Below are 20,905 nucleotides of genomic sequence, written 5' to 3'. Positions count from 1 at the left end.
CAGAAACTCCATTCCTGGAGGGTGCACACAGGGTCTTGTGTACACCAGGACCCAGGGGAAAAAATCAGTGACCTCGTAAGAGACTGGGCCAGACTTACCTGCTAGTATTGGAGGGTCTCCTGCAGAGGCAGGGGGCAGCTGTGGCTTGCTGCAGGGACAAGGACACTGGCAGTGGCAGTTCTGGTGAGGACTCATTGGTATGAGCCCTCTTGGAGGCCACCATTCTCTCAACAAGACCTGGCTCAACCCAACAGCTTGTAGGCTTCAGTGCTGGGATGCCTCAGACCAAATAACCAACAGGGTGTGAACACAGCCCCACCCATCAGCAGACAGGCTGCTTAAAGTCCTCTTGAATAAATAGCTGCCTGATAAACAAACCCCTGACACAGCCCTGCCCACCAGAGGGATGAGACCCAGCTCCACCCACCAGTGGGCAGGTACCATTCCCTCCTATCAGGATGCTTGCACAAGCCTCTTAGACCAGCATCACCCACCAGCAGGCAGAAACCAAAAGCAAGAGGAACTACAACCCTGTAGCCTGCAGAACAGAAAACATAATCACAGAAATTTAGACAAAAATGAGACAGTGGAGGAATATGTTTCAGATGAAGGACAAGAAAAAAACCCAGAAGAATAACTAAGAGAAGTGGGATAGGCAATCTACCCAAAAAGGAATTCAGAATAATGACAGTAAAGATGATCCAAAATCTTAGGAAAAGAATGGAGGCACAGATCAAGAAGATACAAGAAATGTTTAACAAAGACCTAGAAAAACTAAAGAACAAACAGAGATGAACAATACAATAACTTAAATGAAAAATACACTAGAAGGAATCAATAGCAGAATGACTGAGGCAGAAGAATGGATAAGTAACCTGGAAGACAGAATGGTGGAAATCACTGCCACAGAACACAATAAAGAAAAAAAGAATGAAAAGAAATGAGGACAGATGAAGAGACCTAGGAGACAACCTTAAACACACCAACATTTGCATTATAGGGTCCCAGAAGGAGAAGAGAAAGAGAAAGTGCTGGAGAAAATATTTTAAGAGATAGTAGCTGAAAACTTCCCTAACATTGGAAAGAAAACAGTCACCCAAGTCCAAGAAGCATAGAGTCCCAGGCAGGATAAACCCAAGGAGGAACATGTTGAGACACATGTTAATCAAACTGACAAAAATTAAAGACAAAGAAAAAATATTAAAGCAATGAGGGAAAAGCAACAAATAATGTACAAGGGAATCCCCATAAGGTTATCAGCTGATTTTTCAGCAGAAACTGTGAAGGCAAGAAGGGAGTGTCACAATATATTTTAAAGTGTTGAAAGGGAAGAACCTACAACCAAGAATACTCTACCCAGCAAGGCTCTCATTCAGATTTGACGGAGAAATGAAAAGCTTTACAGACAAGAACAGTTAAGAGAATTCAGCACCACCAGACCAGCTTTACAACAAATGCTAAAGGAACTTATCTGGGCAGAAAAGAAAAGGCCACAACTAGAAACAAAATTATGAATGGAAAATCTCACCAGTAAAGGCAAACATATAGTAAAGGTAGGAAATCATCCCCCCAAAAATATGATATCAAAACCAGCAATTGTGAGAAGAGGAGAGCACAAATTCAGGATATTAGAAATGCAATTGAAATTAAAAGACCTGCAACTTAAAACAATCTTGCATATATAGAGACTGATATATCAAAACCTCATGGTAACCACAAACTGAAAATCTATATTAGAAAAACACACACAAAAGAAAAAGGAATCCAAAAACAACACTAAAGTTAGTCATCAAACCACAAGAGAAGACAACTAAAGAGGAAGGGAAGTAAAAACACCTACAAAACAAATCCAAAATAATGAACAAAATGGCAATAAGAACATACATATCAATAATTATCTTAAACATAAATGGAAGAAATACTCCAGCCAAAAGACATAGACTGGCTGAATGGATACAAAAACAAGGCCCATATATATGCTGTCTACAAGAGTCCTACCTCAGACCTGGGGACACATACAGACTGAAAGTGGGGGATTGAAAAATGTATTCCATGTAAATGGAAATCAAAAGAAAGCTTGAGTAGCGATACTCATATCAGACAAAATACACTTTAAAATAAGGACTGTTACAAGAGAGAAAGAAGGACACTATACAACGATCAAGGGATCAATCCAAGAAGAAGACATAACAATTGTAAATATATATGCACCCAACACAGGAGCACCTTAATATACAAGGCAAATACTAACAGCCATAAAAGGAGAAATCGACAGTAACACAATAATAGTGGGCAACTTTAACACCCCACCTTCATCAATGGATATATCATCCAGACAGAAAATCAATAAGGAAACACAGGCCTTAAATGACATTATACCAGATGGACTTAATTGATATTTATAGAGCATTCCATCCCAAAGCAGCAGAATACACATTCTTCTCAAGTGCACATAGGATTTTCTCAAGAACTGATCACATGCTGGGCCACAAAGCGAGCCTCAGTAAATTTAAGAAAATTGAAATCATATCAAGCATCTTTTCTGACCACAATGCTATGAGATTAGAAATCAACTACAAGAAAAAAAAAACAGTAAAAAACAAAAACATGTGGAGGCCAAACAATAAGCTATTAAACAACCAATGGATCACTGAAGAAATAAAAGAGGAAATTAAAAAATATCTAGAGACAAATGAAAATGAAAACACGATGACCCAAGATCTATGGGATGCAGCAAAAGCAGTTCTAAGCAGGAAGCTTATAGTAATACACTCTTACCTCTTGAGAGTAGGGGACCGGGTGCTGGTGGCTTCCACTGGGTGTGCACTTGCACCACGGACGCAAAAGCTGGGCCTGGGGTCATGGCAGTGCCACAGCAGAAGAAAGACGAAGTGGAGAATCCTCCATGATTCCTGAAGTTAAACAAAAAAGAAAAGGAGCTCACAGTGAGTATGTCTTATGCAAATGCTCATGGACAGGGCCATGATCGTGGAGCTCAGTGAAGCTTGTGTGCGGGCAGCTGTCCCAGCATCTACTCCTCCTGGGACCACCCTCTGCCAGGACCTTTACCATATTGGAAATTAAAACTGAAAAAAAGATTTTTTTAGTAGTCCCACAAGGACCCATAGATGGCAGGGGGTAGAGGGGAGAAACTAACACAGCGAAGATGTTAGTATGTAAAATGGAAAAATTTTAGAATATTTATTCATCTTAAAATAAAAGCAAGCCAATTACTTATTAACATGGATACTATTTTAAGAAATCATTTTTCAAAACAAAAAACTTTAGTAAGAATGGTATTTACATTTTTATCAGTCTCTTTACTCTGGCTTAAGATTAGCTGGATTCTCATTTCTTCCTCTGCAGTCCGCAAACTGCCATAGCCGGCCCTCCACTATTGTTCCACATTTGCGGATTCAGCTAAACCTTGGATCAAAATATTCAGGAAAAGAAATTCTATAAAGTTCCCAAAAGCAAAAGTTGAATTTGCTGACAAATATTTACATAGCATTTACGTTGCATTAGGTATTGTAAGTAATCTAAGGATGATTTAAAGTATATAGGAGGGGGCTTCCCTGGTGGTGCAGTGGTTAAGAATCCACCTGCCAATGCAGGGGACACGGGTTCGATCCCTGGTCCGGGAAGGTTCCCACATGCTGCGGAGCAACTAAGCCCGTGCGCCACAACTACTGAGCCTGCGCTCTAGAGCCCGTGAGCCACAACTACTGAAGCCCATGTGCCTAGAGCCCGCCCATGCTCTGCAACAATAGAAGCCACCACAATGAGCAGCCCACACACCACAACGAAGAGTAGCCCCTGCTTGCCGCAACTAGAGAAAGCCCACGCGCAGCAACAAAGACCCAACGCAGCCAAATAAATAAATAAATTTATAAAAGTATTTATGGGAGGATGTCTATAGGTTATATGCAAATGCTACACTATTTTACATAAGGAACTTGAGCATTCACAGAGTTTGGTAGCCTTGGGGGTCCTGGAACCAATCTCCTGCAGATATCAAGGGACAACCATATGTTTTGATTGAAGGATATGAAGAAAATTTGGCCTTATGCAGATATGTAGTTTGGAAAAGGGAGGACTTCATGGACACCTTGAAAGGGCCTCAGGAACCTCCAGGTTCCTGGAACAGGACTTTGAGAACACTGTTTGTAGAGGCGGTACCTTCGCCAGCCTGTTGATCCTGAGAGCGGAGGGGACAGTACAAGCCTGAGAGCAGGCTGCACCCGTTCTCGCTTGCTCTCCTGCCCTGGGCTGTCAGAAGGGCATGGGAAGCAGAGCCCTACCCAACCCACAGTCCTGGGCCACGCAGCCAAAACTGGCCAACCCAGACGCACAAAGAGAGAAATAAATGCTTCTGGTGTGCCACCGACTGTGGGGGTAGTTTGCTATGCAGCCAAAGCCGACTAACAACAAAAGGGATGATGATTAAAAAAAACACCTCACAGCTTATGCAAATTTTGAGACAAGATGAAAACAGGGCTAATCTGAACATTCACCAATTTGGTCATGAATAATTTCCCAGAAAAAAATTTCTCTTTGGATCTTTTAATGTGACACATTGAATCCCCGAGGAAAGAGTCTCCCGCGTGAAATATCTACCGCTTGCCTCCATCTGATACCGTTTACCCCAGGTTCCACTGCACTGGGCCTGCCGGCCAGCCTCCCTCCTATGTTCTCAGTCCTTCACTTTGCAGAGCCTACCACACACGTGATCCTGGAACAAGCCGCTCAAATCCTACTCCGTGGCCAACTGGACCAGAGACACTCCCCTGCCCCCAGGCCCACGGGACAGGAAGGAACCAAGGCTGCAGAGGCAGACCGCGTGGAGGACAGGGGAGGGACGCTGGAGGCTCCTGACCCGAGGTGCCTGCCCCGCCCCGAGCCCTTCCAGTCTCCTGAGGGCCACTCCCTTTGTCACTGCAGTGAGTTTGGTTTTGTAACCAAAAACGTCTAACTAGGCTGGAATGGCTTTAACTAATGCTGTATCAAACACTCATCTATTTTTGGGTGGTAGCACATCCACCAGTGTTGTCTACCCACATAAGAAAGTTCAGCTTCCAATTTTGTGACAGATGTTTTATTTATAGGGAATTAAAATTTAGGCATATACATGACACAAGCATTATATAGAGCACTTTCCATGGTAGAAGCTATGATACCGCTCACAGAAAGGCCTCGACTCAAGTTACACACCGCTCACGCTAGAATGTGCACCTGGGGAGGAAAGAGGGGGCGGATGGCCTTTTTGTTTTGATTTTGGTTTAAATAACCTCTGGATGCATTCAAGTAATACTGATCATTTAATGTTCAAAAAACTTTTAATAAACAAATTCCGAGTAAAATTAATTGAAATATTTATAATACGATTTAATTGTTACACAGTATTTCCAATGTACAATCAAGGCAATGCACAACACTTAAAAGGAAGGGAAAAAAAACAATCTATTGCACCCACAAGGAAAAAGGCTTTTTATGCATTTTTGGGACGCTGCAATTCATTATTTATATTAAACATTTACACACTTTAGGAAACGCAGAAGTCCTACATGTAATGCAGCATTGTGGGGAAGAAGCCCCTTTTAAGTCTCCACGTGCGAGGCTGACTTTCTGCTCACTCTCCCGCACGCATGTTAGAGGGCGAACCCTCCTCATGGCACACGCCATGCCCTGTAGCCTGAACTGCAGCGCTCTGCCTCCCTGCCCAGTCTCGTGGTGTCTTGTGATGGGTCCACCTCAGTGTCCTGTTAAATAATCCTGTGTAGAGTCCGAAGCGAATGAATCCACATCCTCGCTCTCTGAGTCGTCGCTGCTGTCATCCGCAGCTGGCTCTCCTGTGAGGGCTATGCGAGCATAATCATCTGTGTCTATGGACTTGCAGAAGTGGATGGCATACTTCAGTTTCTCCTCTAGCACCTGCTTACAGGAATACCGGGGCAACTTCAACAAAAAGAAGCAGGTGTAGGATTCAGGAAGGAAGTGGTCAGGAGGGTTGTACTTATCCAATACCTGTTAATGAAAAATGTTAAATAATCAGAGACTTCTGTACAAGGACAGGTAAAACTGCAATCTATTTTATTATGTTCATTGGACTCTTGACTCTCATTCACATAAAGCATTGTATTTTGTTGGCTAAAAATAACAAAATATCAGAAAACACAAAATCTAGCCAATTTCAGAAATAAAAAGGGGCAACTTATTATTTCCCAGGACTTTCAATTTAAAAAAAGCAACTGGTTACTGTGACAATTGCTTTTTACAAACCAATGCTGTGAGGAGAGTCAGATGGCCCCACCCACCCCCGGTCAACCAGGTGGGACCCCAGACCCACTGACACAGGGTCCGGTGCAATGGCACGGGCTTAGCCATCACCCATGTGGGGAAGCCCTCCCTGAATTTATCAGCCCGCTTTCAACCACAACAGATTAAGATACTAGGAAGCCAGCAAGAACTGTGGACAAACCCCACAAATTACCTACCTCCGGAGAGGAAAACTACACATGCTCTCAAAGATCTCCCTGAGAGGTGACTACTTCTGTAACCCTGGCCAGAGACCCAGGACAGGCTGCACTGGGCAAGGAACCGTCCCCGAACTCCCCCCAGACATGCGGGAGAGTGGACTTCCAGTCTGTCTCTCTGCGGTAAACCCCACCCCTCAGCAGTGCGGCTGGCCAAGTCAGTTGAGAGGAGGCAGCGGGGAGTCAGGTCGTTTCACCCCCAGGGCCTGGCAGGTAGACAGAGCCTGTCTCCGACCACGGACCGCAGAGTCAGAACTCAAAGCAAAACTCTTGTTCTCAATCTGATGAGCGCTGATTTTTCTCAGTAGGCAGCATTACTCAGTGATTCACCTAATTCAACCAGAGAATCAAACCAATGCTGAAAGTGATGTGTGTGCTCAACAATCTAGGATACGCTGACATAACAGCAGTGTATTCTGCTGGTGGCCAGATAAACTCTTTAGAAGTAGGCAGTGGTACCCAAGACCTGTAGTCACAGAATTCTGAGCTGTCAAACCAAAGAAGTTACGTGTTTTTCATTTTTGTTTCCAGAGGGAAGGGAAACCACGTAACAGGAGAGACCTGCTCGCCCTCCCAGCTGGGGCAGGGCTGCGTGCGAGGAACATGACGCTCCGCTGACGCCGCGGGGCGTGTCGGAGCCGCACCTGGACGACGAAGTCTCTGCCCCGGAAGTCGGCGATGGTCCTGGGCAGCCTCGTGCGGCCCCACACAAAGCGAAGGAAGAGGGAACGCTCAGTGTTGGAGAAGGACTCCATCACCTCCCAGAACCACTGGATCAGGGGCGCGGAAGGCTCCACCCCCTTGTACGTCGCCACCGACTTCAGAAGATGCAGGGGGATGTCTGGGCTGCCGCACACCTGTGGAGGGACACGCTTGGCATCAGCACAGGGTCCAACCACTCCTCTCTCCCAGGGCTGGTGTGGGGAGGCTCAGGCGTGGGAGGCCCGAGCGGACGGGCGGGAGGACAGGCCCTGTGGCCCGCCGTGTGCGGGCCAGGGCTGGGCAGGGGAGGCGGGGACTACTCGCTCCCTGAGCGCGTCTTACTTCACCCAAAAGGCACAAGCGTATCTCAGACCTCCACGTGCAAGATTTAACTGAGAGGGGAACTGGCGGCACCGACTCAGCGGATGACCCTGAGAAGGCACTCCAGGGCAGCAGCATGAAGCGGTGTGCGTACCATTGTCTCCAGTTCATATCCGGTGAACAGAGAAAGAAGGGGGACAGGCACGACTCGGGCCATCCCCTCCCGAACAGCAGCCACCTGCTCGTCAAATTCGTGGAGTCTGAAAGAAAACAGCCACGTTGCACTTCTATCTTTGGTGATGTAGATCTTGTTCAGCTCATACCAACCGAGCCTCGCCACACAGATGAGCCAGGTGTGTGCTCTGCAGACACCGAGTCTCAGAGCTTCTCATGGAGTGGGGCCATCTCACTGGCACACACAATGCTACCTCAAACACTAGCTACGGCTATACACGTTCCAAGACACAATCCTCAATCCCTCCCTGCTTCCCAGGAAGGAGCCAGAGTCCGCCAGGCAGAGGCAGCACTCACTGCCCCGACGGTTAAGAACCTTCCGAAAGCAGATGCCGCATCCAAGGTCCTGAGGACTGGCGAGTTAGGGCACGAGACAGAAAGGAACACGGGCGGACAGCACAGGATACTTGCCGGGAGCGGCCTCAGCAGAGCCCAGCGCGCAAAGCCCACCTGACGCCCGGGGCCTCATCCCAACACCCAGCCAGGTGCTGCTGGAGGATAAGGTTCCCAAGGGGCACGCTGAGCGGACGTCAAGCGGAGGTCTCGCAGCAACTGCAGCTGAGGGTGGCGCGAGGGCCAGGAGAGGGTGGAGACGCCCCAAACACAGCCCTGCTCCAGGAGAGGCGGCACCCAAAGGCCTGTGACCTCTGCTGGGACGGTCCCCAGACAGGGGGACTCTCTTCACCTTGGTATTCTGATCAGAGCCAGGAATCTTGGGCGAGAATAATCAGTACTCCGACCCTGATCACAATGGAGCCACAAGTCCGTTAAATTTTACTTGTGCCACCCAAGCAAACCATTTTCTGCTATTTTTGCTATCTATTGAGTTGAAATACTGGAGGGCAGACGACCCCGTACCTGTAGTTCATCGCGAGCCGGACATACTCCGCGCGGTTGTCCAGGGTGATATGTGTGTACTTGGAGCTCAGCTGGATGTCCTGGCCGCTGGCACTTGGCACCGTGAAGGGAAGGCTCATGGCCTCAAACTCCTCCGAGGTGGCTTCATTGTCACGGATGTACATGAGCCCAGGGATAAAATCTTTATCAACCTTTCAAGGGCAGAAGGGAGTCCGTTTGTTGGGTCGGGACTGTTCCCGCACCCCAGGCCCCAGTTCACACCCGACACAGAGTCGCGCGAGGCCTCGATCTGCCTGGGGCGTACGGCAAGGCTCCCAGTGTACTGCGCGTGCGGGAAATAAAAGAGGGGCAGCGGGGAAGCATTTCACCCGAGGAGCCGAAGGAAGAACGTGTAACAAGGAAGTCTTTAAAACCACTCGCTGAGAGCGAAACAGGCACTGCCCCCAGGCGAGTCCCAAGCTCACTCACAGCACCAAGGGAACCACACCTAGGGAGGCCCCGGGAGCCTCAACTTCCCCCCAGCTGCTCACGGGCTCAGCTGTGCCACAGGGAAGACAGAGGGCTTTCCTAACTGACGAGACCGTACAAGTGGCAAAGCCCACAAGCAGCTTGTGCATCAAGCTCTAGAAGCGGACTGGCCCCGACTCTGCTACTAGAAGGCGGCCAATGGCCAGCAGCCTGACCACCTGCGAGTATGCCGGCACCTCGGGACAGCCTGTGCCTCTTAACCAGACCCCGGGGACGCCCCCCACGCTCTGTGCCGGGCACACGGGTGTCACTTCTCTCCGCCCTCTCCCTCCCGGAGGTTACCTCGCTGAGGTCTGCAATGGTGAGGCTCATCCCTGCCAGCTGCTTCCAGACAGGTTCGGCCAGGTTCAGACTCAGAGGACTCCCAGTCCGGATGGCAATACCCAGTAACACACCTGCTCGTTCGAAGCACAAGAGACAGGAGATACTTGGAACGGATGACAGAACATCCAGTCCATTCAACAACACAGCGGAGACTAGCTCTTCACTGGGGCCTCAGTGCCTTCTAAACCCACGCTACCCCAATTCACAGAGACTTAGGTCTGTCCTTAAAACCTTATATCCTACTCTGAATTCATTGCTCCCTTCTGTTCCTATGGGTGAACTCTATAACTCTTCTGCTCTTTCCACCAATAGCTGTAGCCACAGTGGCCAATCCTTTGATGGCAAAGCCAACAGCTAGAGCTTCTCAAGGAGGTGGTCGCAGTGGCTGGAGAGGTGCAGGCAGTGCCGTGAGTTAATGGGCACAGACCTTCAATGAACAGGTGGCCAAATATCAAGACATCCTAAGATCTGATCCCAAGTTTCAGATACGTTGAAGATGCAGACACAAGCTATCTCAGATCCTCTGAATGCCAAAGGCACCTTCTGGTCCTTAGCACACAGCTGCTAATGGCCCAGCTCTGCATGTCCCTGCAGCTACACACTGAGAAAGCTAAAAGGAGATGTTTAAAACAGCTACACCACTCCCAAGACACAGTAGCCATTAAGCTAACAGGGCACACACAGCTGAACAGCTGCAGCACTGCACCCACGCAAGAGGCCCACCCAGGAAGCGGAACATGTTGGTGTGCACGGGCGCCCTGGCAGCCGGGCTGAACAGGTAGCAGTCGCGGTTGGCCCCCGACTCGTCCCTCCCGTTGGGCGTCACGATCAGAAGCGGCGTGAGTCCATTTTGCAGCTCTTCACAGATCTCAGCAATGGACTCACTGTAGCCACCACCACAGTCATCCACAGATTCGCCTGGGGGGAAAGGAGGGTTGGCAGAGCACGGTCACTGCATCAGAGCCCCCTGGGGAACGGATGGGGGCCGCTCATTTCTCCTCGCTCCACCCATTACACCACCGGCCCTCAGCGCACGCAAGCTCTCACCCACAAACTTGACCTTCCAGACGCGGTGCGGGAGGAGGAGGCTGTCAGGACTAAATGAGCTCATCTTAGCGCACATCTGCCCAAAGACAGACTTGGTCCCATCAGGGCCCGCTAGGCCACCTTTACTCCTTGAACGCTTGACCTAGAGAGAGAGAGAAAGAACGTACAGAACAGGGGCCACAGCAGAAAGCACACAGGTGCCACCTTCAGCAGCTGACCGGCCCTGGAACCCCTGCATCCAAAGCAGGGCCCTGCGGCCAGTCACCCCTCCAATTACCCTCGCCTGTCCTGTCCTGGTCACCGGCAGCGGGTGGGGGCAGGAGGAGACCCTACAGACAGCAAGCAGCACCCAGACGCGTGGCATGGCCCCTACAACCTCAGGCCACCGTGAGCGCCCAGCAAGCTCAAGCACAACCCCCCGAGCACACCTGTGCGCGCATGAAGGGCTGCTGGACCTCCCAGGGCTGACCCGTGTCCTCGCCTCCTCACCCACGCCTGCTGAGGACCCCGAAGACCAGCCTGGAGCTCCTCGTTTTCCCTGCCTTGATGCAGGCTGCCTGCTGGACAGCTGTGCTCACGGGGCCAGGGCGCACTCGCCAGCACACGCAGCATAGCAGGACGGTGGTGGCTAAGCAAACACGCCCTCAAGAAGTCACAGCCCACAGGGAGGACTGCAGCATCCCACGGGGCAGGAGCTGCAGCCTGGGCCACCCTCGCACCTTGTGACCTTACCCACGGTCTCCGCGAAGAAGCGGCCAGGAGCCCTGAAAGCCCCCTCCGAGCAGACCTCAGCCCTGGCAGGGTCACACCAAGGGGCTCTGAGGCCAAACGTGGCTTGTAATATCTGGGCCAGGACAGAACCTTCCTCCCCTCCTTTCCTCCCCTGCACGGACCCTGCTCAATTCCTGGGGTCACTGTGTCTCCAAGCAGGATCACTTGTCCCGCCTGCATGTCTCACCCTAAGCTAAGATTCCCCAACAGATCACAACAAAGGGCCTCAAGCCCTTGCTTGGTGTGGCCTCGGTGACCCTGCGGCCCGCCGCCTAGGCTGTGCTTCAGGATCACCCAAGCAGCTCAGTCTGAAGTGACTGCAAAATGAGAAGTTAAGGAAAAAATGATTGTGAGAATGTACTTTCACTTGACTCTTCTGGCTAAACTCTCACCATCCTTAACTTCTTCATGAGTTCTAGGCTGAGTTTAACAGCTAATTCTCCTCACTGCATACACTACCATCCTCAAGACTAAAAATATAAGAACAATGACAATAATAATAATAGTTTCCTGTGGAGTGAGCTCTCCTGTGCACCACACAGTCAGCTGCACGTCCTCACATGTCATTTCACCTGACCCTAACAGCAGCTCTCTAAGGCATACAATGCCCCAGGGGAGAGTGAGCTACAGAAAGGAAGAGGATGTGTTCCTACGCGAGGACGAAGACACAGACCTGCTGCCCATGTGAAAGGTCACGTCACCTCCGTTTACAGTGCCAGTTATCACAGATGATGCTCTCAGCTGCTATGAAGGAACATGGCTACGTGAACACAGCCAGGACATTGCAACGACAGGGCTGTGTACCTGACACCTCTGGACAGCAGGAATATAGGTGGTTTTAATGGTCTTTAATTTGAATTTTCTAAATTTTCAGAAATGAGCAAGCATTATCTGCAATACATTTAAAGTTTTTAATGTACACAGACTTTTAGATCCTGTTACAAAACTGAATCAAATTCAAACACAGAGAAACCCTCCAAGAACATGGCCTACTTTTAGTGTCTCTATAGCACTTCTGACAGACAGTAAGAAAATGTCTCCGAGGGCATGCCCACAAGAGAAGGCTGCAGCCTCGGGACAGCACAGGGAAGAGGATGCCCGCACCACCTTTCTGGGTCACTGCTGGTGTCTGCGTTCAACCTGGAGTCACAGAATGCCCCTCCACCACTCTGCTCTACTTTATCTCCATCTTTGTGGAGGACCTTCCCAATTTCAAGAGTGTGTTTGAAACCCTGAACTTAAGGGAACCTGGCTCTGGCACCTGAGGACCGCTGGATGGCCCGGAGTGGCCCCTGTGACATCAAGGCACATTGCACGCTGTGTTGAAGGTTGTTTATACAGCTTTTAAAAAATGTATAATATAAATTTGTTTGTCTCCATACCTATTCTGTTCTTTCAGACATGCACCGAGCATTTTCATAACTCACTGTGCTGGGGATGCCAAGATGAGAAAAGAAGAGGCATCGAGCACACAATGACTGAAAAATGTGCCTGGTGTGGCCTCCAGGTTAGCCAGGTTCCCTGGTGCCAAGGCCCAGGGGCTTGGACACCCACACTGGGCCACTGGCCCCAACGTGGTGCCTGGACACAGCTGAGGCAGGCCTGCAATCCAGGAAAACCCAACTGCCTGAATTAGATGATCAGCTTTCCTCACTTATGAACTTTAGTATTTAAGCCCTAATAATGTAGAGCAAACCAAAATGATCCTCCAAGGTGGGGAAATAAAAGCTTTTTTATGAACCTAATTAAACAGCCCATTTGTTTGTGGAATGGGCTGACTGACCTCCAGCTTCACATTAAACACATGACGTCGGTGAAGGAACCACTTCCATCAGCATGGTCATATGTGTTCTCCAACAAAGGAAAAGGGTTTGATGCCTTAATTAAAAATGCCCCCACGAACAAGTCTGGAAGGAAGCCTAGCCATGTAACCAACATCAGGGTAAAAATCATGTGCTAACACTAAGGCTCAGGAACAAAGCATTTGCTCTTCACGCTCTGCTCTTTTGCTCCAAGAGGTGGGGCCGACTTCGCTTGCCTGGGAAACGTCAAGTGCACACACACCACCAGCAGTGCTGGGCTTCCTCCGGTTTTAATTAACTCTTTTAACTCGAAGCTTAAATACATTTGGCAGCAGTACAAATTCAGAGACGGTCCACTTTTCATTTCTTCGATTACTGCTGTGACACAGTCTTAGTATAAGTGATTCTGGCCTATTAAACTGGCAAAGTAAGCAGCCATCAGAGCCGGGGAAGGTAGGAGGCTGGCGCAAACAGGAAACCTGCTCTGCCTCTCCAAACCTAACCCAAGGGGGTGACGGAAGACACACACGTAGCTGGAGCCACACCAACGGGCCCTGCTGTACCCTGGAAAAGCAGGCATAGCCTTCTAGCCCCCAGCAGAGAAATCAACCCGGGCAGCCGGCTGGTGTAAACAATCCCATGGCCCTACAGCATGGGACCCGGAGGTGCTTATTACAATGCATTAAGGGGAACAGACAGTTCAGGTTACAACAAACAGATACACACCCCCCAAATGTTAGCAGCAGTTATCACTATGTGGTGGAAATATGGGTCATTTTTACTTTTCCCCTTTTGCTTATCTGGATTTGTGCTTCTGGGTTATCTGAAATAAGCCTTTCTTCTTTCTGTCATAAAGAAAACCACTAATATTCCCACCTGGCGGTCTCAGCACTGGGCGTCTCACACATGTGGCACCTTGCTCTCTAAAGCAAGGGCATGAGAGAAGGTTTTCTACGAGTACTTGGCCCCGGAGGAGGGGACATGACTCACGACCACAAAGCCATCACATCTAAGAAGAGAAAGCCATCTCCACTTGTTACCTGGATCCGGTTCAACTCCACCACGGGACCGTGCTGGCGATCTCGCACCATGGTTGCTTGTACTACTTTTCGGAAAGCCGCCTCCTAAAACATGACAGACAAAATTTAGAATGTGATATAGAAAGTGTTACCCACAGATATTTCACATCACAAAACTCCCTTTGTCGGGTCATGAGGTAGCCCAGGGCAGTAGCCTGGCATCAGCACGCAAGCCCATGCAGAGGCTCAGGCAGTCGGCAGGGCCAGCGCTCAGCAGCACCCCCTGCCTGCCATCTGGAGGCATGAGGCACCCGGCAGGCACTGCACAGAGAGGAGCGAGGGCCAGAGACTGGGGACCACCTGCTCCAACCCAGGTCTCAGGCCAGGCTCCGAGGGTTAAACAGAAAACGGAGGTTTCCCAGCCAAACTGCAAGTCCACGAGTGGCAGGACTGAGGCACTAGCCATAAAGTATTGCTGTCCCAACAGAGACACAAGCCACAAAGCCGCAGCAGGGCCGGGGAGCGGGCCAGGGCTGGGTGGGGACGGGGAAGCCAGGGAGGGAGGGAACTCATCGGCACCGTGCACTGAAAGAAACCTGGAAAACCCAGGGTGAAGGTGCCACGCAAAGGGAGCAGGCCCCCACTTCACCCAGGGAGGCGCGTGCCCGTGTGGGCCTGGGCGCAGGGAAGGTGTGGTCGTGCGCGTGTGCGTGAGGGCGGGAGGAGAGTCCAGACACCGAAGTAGGCAGGACCAGTGGCAGCCCCAGGTCCCTGCCAAGGGGGCGACCGAGCTCTCTTCTGGAACGGGGTGGCTGGGGGAGGAGCGGAGGGCGGGCCACGAGGTGCCGACAGCAAGGTCTGCACCCACCTCTTAGGTCAGAGCCTGAGAGCTCCAACCTTGAAGACGGCAAGGGCAGAGGTGCTGCCATCCCACGGGGGGCCCGCAGACACACACTCCGCACCACAGAGGCGACTGCAGAGGCAGGCCGCTCCCACGCATTCCTGCATGCATGCCCTCCGCCCCGAGGACCACCGCCCTGCCGCTGCTCCAGGCACGCACTCCCTTCCCCACGGAGCGCCCCGCCGAGCCCGCCCTCCTGTGGCTCGCTCTCTTCTGGGCCCTGGTAACAGCTCTCCACGGTTACCAACGAAACCCACTCCCTAGAATTTCCAGCAGAGGCGGTCCTTTCCAACGAGGACCAGAATAGAGGCGGATACCCCCGCGGCTGAGGGTGCCTCTCAGCCTCCCTCGGCGTCCCCGCCCTGCGCTCGCAGCCTGCAGGACACTCACACACTCGGCGTGAGACCTGTGCTACCTCTCGCTTTGTTTCCTCCCTCCAAGGAGAGGCTTCTCCCCTTTTACTGCTTATTACCACCTCCGCTTTGAGGGATTAAAAAAATGGTGAAAGTAGTCAAATTTGCCGTTTTTATTGTTGAAAAATGGTTGAAGTAAAGTCTCCTATTGATTTTACCTGCTCGGGGTCGTCAGAGAGCTCTTACCACAATCCTCACCACTGTCTACATGTCTCTAAGCCACACGTAAAGATAAAACGTGTGCACCAGTCTCCTCTGGCTAGGTATTTTAGGAAATAAAGCTAATCCTGAAAAAAATCTGTTTGGACAGTACTCCAAAACATCTAAATTTTATTATCATTAAGAATAAACCATAACCTTGGATAACAATATATGTCACAGAATCGGACTCTTCAGGACTAGGATTCCTCAATTTGACCTCTATGCTTTTTTTCCCTATACAGATATTCCCCCTACCATACAACAACTGAGCCTCTTCCAGGACATCCTGTCAAGCTGCTTGCCAGAAACTTGATGACTTCAGGCATTCCATTCTAGAAAGCTCAAATTATTACAAATGTCAATGGGTCAAAATTTCTCTCGTGACTTTCAGAAGTCTTCATGCATGATTCTTTTCAGAGGCTGTTAAACTACCCTTCAGCAAGGAATTTCTACATATCCTGGCACCGAACTTCTATCTAAGCGACGTGTAACGTCTGGGTCCCTCTGCTGGACATCCCTGGGGAAGAAACTATCCCATTATTTTTCCTTCCAGTTGTCGGTAGGGATTTGCCATAAAGCCTCAAGGCCAGGACAGCAGAGAGCACTGCAAGAATGGAAGCTTAGTTCTGCCAACCCCCTTCTGGGGAGGTGGGAAACAGAGACTAGAGGGGGAAAAGGCAGCACCACACTATTCATTTTTAACATAAGCTCCAAAAGAGAAGAGATTTTTGTCTGTTTCGATATATTCTAAGTACCCAGGAGAGAGCCTGGCACATAGTAGGTGCTCAGTGAACATTTGCTGAATGAGCTGTATTCAATATATTCCTAATTTAGGAATTTTTGTTGGATAAAACTTACTGAAGATACCAATATCACCTACAGTAAAAATTGCTACCAGAGCGGTACCTTTCCCTGGGATATCAGAACTCCTCGCAGAGTGCCAAAGCCCACAGAAGGCCCGAGTCCAGTTTCATCGAGAGAGCCCTCCAGGTCAAACATGGGGATGCAGGGGCAAAAGAGCTCTGAGATGTGATGCAACAGCAGCAGCCGGTTCCGCAGTGCTATGATTGGGATTTCCTGCAAATGATTGTACTCCATGGGGACCTGAAACATGGAAACTGCATTAAGTCAACTTAGGTGCCAAACGCACAGATAAGCCATAGTATAGTAGATGGATTCTGAAAATACTGTTTTTGAAAACAGAGAAGCACTGTGACTTCTGAGTTTGGTTTAAAAAATCTTGCTGTTTCTAAAATAATATTCTGGCCATTTTCCTTGAGCCAAGAAACGTAAACCAAGGAGAATGCTAAAAAAATTAGCGTATAGAAATATATTTACTACAGAAAACATGCAGCCTGAACTACCTGAATGGTTTAGTATAGTTTATAAAATTATGAATAAAGGTGACACACTGATACACACAGAATGTTGACTGGTGTGAATAATTAACGTTCTTAAAAATACTGTTCTTACCATTACCAATAATTATAAATTATTTTCAGTAGAGCACCTCTGTAAATGTGTAAGGGGAAAACGAAGTGTGCACACACTTGCACACACCTAATTCAGTACACAGGCCACAACTTTGTCACAACCTGCATGCCTGCTGGCCCACTCGCCCAACCGCCACTGACCTGTGCAGGGAGCTTCCCGGCACTGGCAGGCTTGCTCGTTGACCAGGCGAGAGTGTGTGCTGAGCCACAGGCCACACGGTTGACCTTCTTGCCCTGAAGGGCAGCTACCAGCCGAGGCCTCTGGATGGCATTTGTTGTTCCATCTCCCAGCTGTCCCTCATCATTGTCGCCCCACGTATAAACTTCACCTAATGCAGCAGATTTAGAACAAGGACTTGTATGCTAGGACCAATGAACGCACAACCACCACCATCTTCCCACACATACAGTCCTCGCTGCCCTCCAGCTGGGTGTCGGCGGTCATCTGTGCAATGTTCACCTTATGGTGATCTAGATGTCTCTAATCACAATACTCAAAGAGGCAGCAGGCTTCCCAGGACCCTCCCCTGCTGGCTAACACAGCTTTTCCAACCGTGCCTGTTCACAGGACTAAGCATGTAACTGGAGCAGTTCTTAATCAGAACAAGTAACATCAAAACAGATGGTAAAGGACTTCCCTGGTGGCGCAGTGGTTAAGAATCCGCCTGCCAGGGCTTCCCTGGTGGCGCAGTGGTTGAGAATCCGCCTGCCGATGCAGGAGACACGGGTTCGTGCCCTGGTCCGGGAAGATCCCACATGCCGCGGAGCAGCTAAGCCCGTGAGCCATGGCCCCTGGGCCTGCGCGTCCGGAGCCTGTGCTCCGCAACGGGAGAGGCCACAACAGTGAGAGGCCCGCATACCGCAAAAAAAAAAAAAAAAAAAAGAATCCGCCTGCCAATGCAGGGGTCATGGGTTCGAGCCCTGCTCTGGGAAGATCCCACATGCTGCAGAGCAACTAAGCCTGTGAGCCACAACTACTGAAGCCTGTGTGCCTAGAGCCCATGCTCCGCAACAAGAGAAGCCACCACAACTAGAGAAGGCCCGCGGGCAGCAATGAAGACCCAATGCAGCCAAAAATAAATAAAATTTTAAAAGACAAAACAAAACAAAACAGATGGTAAATACACAACCCAAATTGATTTTGTATGTCAAAGGAAGAGAAAGTCAGTTTTTTTTTTTTTTTTTTTTTTTTTTTGCGGTATGCGGGCCTCTCACTGTTGTGGCCTCTCCCGTTGCGGAGCACAGGCTCCGGACGCGCAGGCCTAGCGGCCATGGCTCACGGGCTTAGTTGCTCCGCGGCATGTGGGATCTTCCCGGACCGGGGCACGAACCCGTGTCTCCTGCATCGGCAGGCGGATTCTCAACCACTGCGCCACCAGGGAAGCCCAAGAGAAAGTCAGTTTTCAACTAATCAAAATCCATGTTTTAAAGGAACATGTTGTTCTTCCAATGGTTATTCATATCCTAAACATGAGAAATGAATCTCTCATTCATATCTCACTGATGAGAATCATATTTTTCAGCATACCATACTAGATCCCAACCATGAAACACCACTGTATGGGTAAGGTGGTGACTAGAATAGAAATGAGTTTAGTTCTCTAGAAACATCACAAGCCTTGCAAATCCACAAAGACTCCTCAGGGTGCCATGAAGCCAAAAGCACCACTGTGCAAAGTGCAAGGCCCGCATGATCGAGGGCAGTGTGCTTGTGTCCTGCCCCTTCCTGCTCTGGAGAACTCAGTCCTATAAAGCCACTGGGTAGGTGTCAGAGTGCAAGCAAGGGGAAGAGAGCCTCTCTGCAGAGGCGCAGCTGGGTGCAGGGAATCAGAGTGCACGAGAGACAGGGACTTCCACGCAGAGGGTTAGCCAGGTGTGGGAAGTCAGCCAAAGCAGGAAGCAGTACACCCGTGTGGGGACACGGTCCACGGCCCACACTGTGGGCAGTCACAGCCCAAGTGAGGTGAGGGTCCAGGCCGGGGAGAAGGCAAAGGCAATGACGGGACACCAGCCACTGCAGGGAGAGTAAGTGAGTCGCTTACTTACTCAGTAAGGGGAACCAGGTTTCTTACCAAAAGAGAGAGGAGTAACAAGTATGGAAAGAGAGAAAACTAGAATGAACCTGTGGTCCAGTAGCTTGGGGTACTGGTGTGAACAAGTGGTAGTCAATGCACATATATACATACAGAAATAAACACAGACGTAACTCTGTGTATTATTTACACATAGATTCCCTAGCTGTGTCCACTAAGGAGGCCTGGGAGCAGTGACATCCCATTAGCGACGAGCACACCTACAGACCTGACCTTGTCTTTCAAACACCATTTTCCTCTAAAGGCACCAGGGCTCCTTGGGGAAACAGATGATTCTAAGCTTGAGACATGGAGAGTCAAGACGAGGATAGAAGGTCTTTTTGTGCCAGAAAGCAAGGAAGTACTCAATGAATGACGGGGTGGGAACTTCAGGAGATGAAGCCAGCCAAACAGGACACAATTTGAGCATCAAGGTAAGTAAAAGCAACAGCTTATATGTAACTCATTAAATAAATTAGGAAACCATGAGTCTGACAAGATGAAAACAAACCAACAAAAATTTAAATATCTGATGAGAATAAATAAAATGTTCAGTGAAAAAGGAATATGTATATAGTTTCAAACACCCTCCCAAATACTTATTCGTTACAAAGGATGTTCACAGTGGAACAGGCTGGCTACACCACCTTTACCAAGTGACTGATATTAACAGCATTAGTCATGCGACAAAGAGAACACGCATGTCACCTGATGAACTGGGAATGAATTAGGAATGCAGGATAAATTAAGATCAAAGATGTGCAACCTGAATCTACTGAGGAAACATCAAACTCAAATTGAGAAATGTTCTACAAAATAACCAGCCTGCAGCCAGTGTGAAAAGTGTCAAGGTCCAAAAAGTCCAAGAAGACTGAAGAAGACTGACAAGGATGACCCTGAGGGGTGACTGAAGGTTGTCTCAGAACAGAGGTTAAGAGCAGCACAGCTGATGGAGCCCGTGTTGTGCGGGGAGAGAGAGGGAGGTCAGGTGGAGTGACGACTGTGTGTATTTTCTCACTGAAGGCCATGTTGTGCTTATGTAGCACAGGTCCCGTCACTGTAGGAAATACACGCTTGTTCAGGGTAATGGGGCACCATGGCATCATCTATCTCTCACACGGAAAAAGAAAAAGTTCTTTGTACTATACTTCCAACTGATCTCTAAGTGTGTTATATATATGTTTCAAAAATTTTTAAATTATAATAAAGGCAATAGAAGTGTGTTGTAATTTCTTCATCAAGAACTACATCAGTCCCACCACAAGCCACAGAAGTTGCATATTCATGTATGAAATTCATTCATCGAAACTAATTAAAGGGCACATGTTCATATAGTTCACCGAAGCCTTTTAAAGGGAGCAAAATGTGGGGAATGGCAGTTTTCCAGCAGCCACCATACCCCCTGGCCCCTTCACTCCACCTTCTATGCCAGCGATGGCAAGCTGAGACCCTCTCGTAATTGGAAAATCTCTCTTTCCCCTTCTTCCATCACATCTCTCTCACTGCTCTTCTGCCTCCTTTTCTCCACTGAAGGGTGTGTGAGATTTTACTAGGCTTACCTAGTAATTCAGAATATTTCCATACTGTAAAGTCAGCTGATTTGGCAATCTTAATTCCATCTGTAATTCCCTTTTGCCATTGTCTTGGGGTTCCCAAGACCACCCTCAGTTTTGATGATTCACTAGG

The 20,905-nt window shown here is 49.2% G+C and overlaps 1 protein-coding gene across 9 annotated transcripts in view; it reads right to left on the bottom strand.

Annotated features, from left to right (window-relative positions):
• Nucleotides 1–5,079: 5,079 nt before the first annotated feature.
• Nucleotides 5,080–20,905, bottom strand: part of HERC2 (HECT and RLD domain containing E3 ubiquitin protein ligase 2) — a 227,472-nt gene continuing 211,646 nt past the window's right edge. For all 9 annotated transcript variants that reach the window (XM_067025765.1, XM_067025770.1, XM_067025766.1 and 6 more), the window contains 10 exons: nt 17,289–17,476; nt 16,561–16,758; nt 14,161–14,244; nt 10,548–10,689; nt 10,224–10,418; nt 9,459–9,571; nt 8,649–8,839; nt 7,711–7,816; nt 7,178–7,390; nt 5,080–6,024 (listed from right to left, as the gene is read on the bottom strand). In XM_067025765.1, coding sequence (XP_066881866.1) covers nt 5,752–6,024; nt 7,178–7,390; nt 7,711–7,816; nt 8,649–8,839; nt 9,459–9,571; nt 10,224–10,418; nt 10,548–10,689; nt 14,161–14,244; nt 16,561–16,758; nt 17,289–17,476 — 1,703 coding nt within the window. In that variant the 3' untranslated portion in view covers nt 5,080–5,751. The remainder of the gene's footprint in view (nt 6,025–7,177; nt 7,391–7,710; nt 7,817–8,648; nt 8,840–9,458; nt 9,572–10,223; nt 10,419–10,547; nt 10,690–14,160; nt 14,245–16,560; nt 16,759–17,288; nt 17,477–20,905) is intronic.

Source organism: Kogia breviceps, chromosome 2 (assembly GCF_026419965.1).
Source record: "Kogia breviceps isolate mKogBre1 chromosome 2, mKogBre1 haplotype 1, whole genome shotgun sequence".
Classification (NCBI taxonomy): Eukaryota; Metazoa; Chordata; class Mammalia; order Artiodactyla; family Physeteridae; genus Kogia; species Kogia breviceps.
This window is presented reverse-complemented; position numbering and strand designations above follow the sequence as displayed.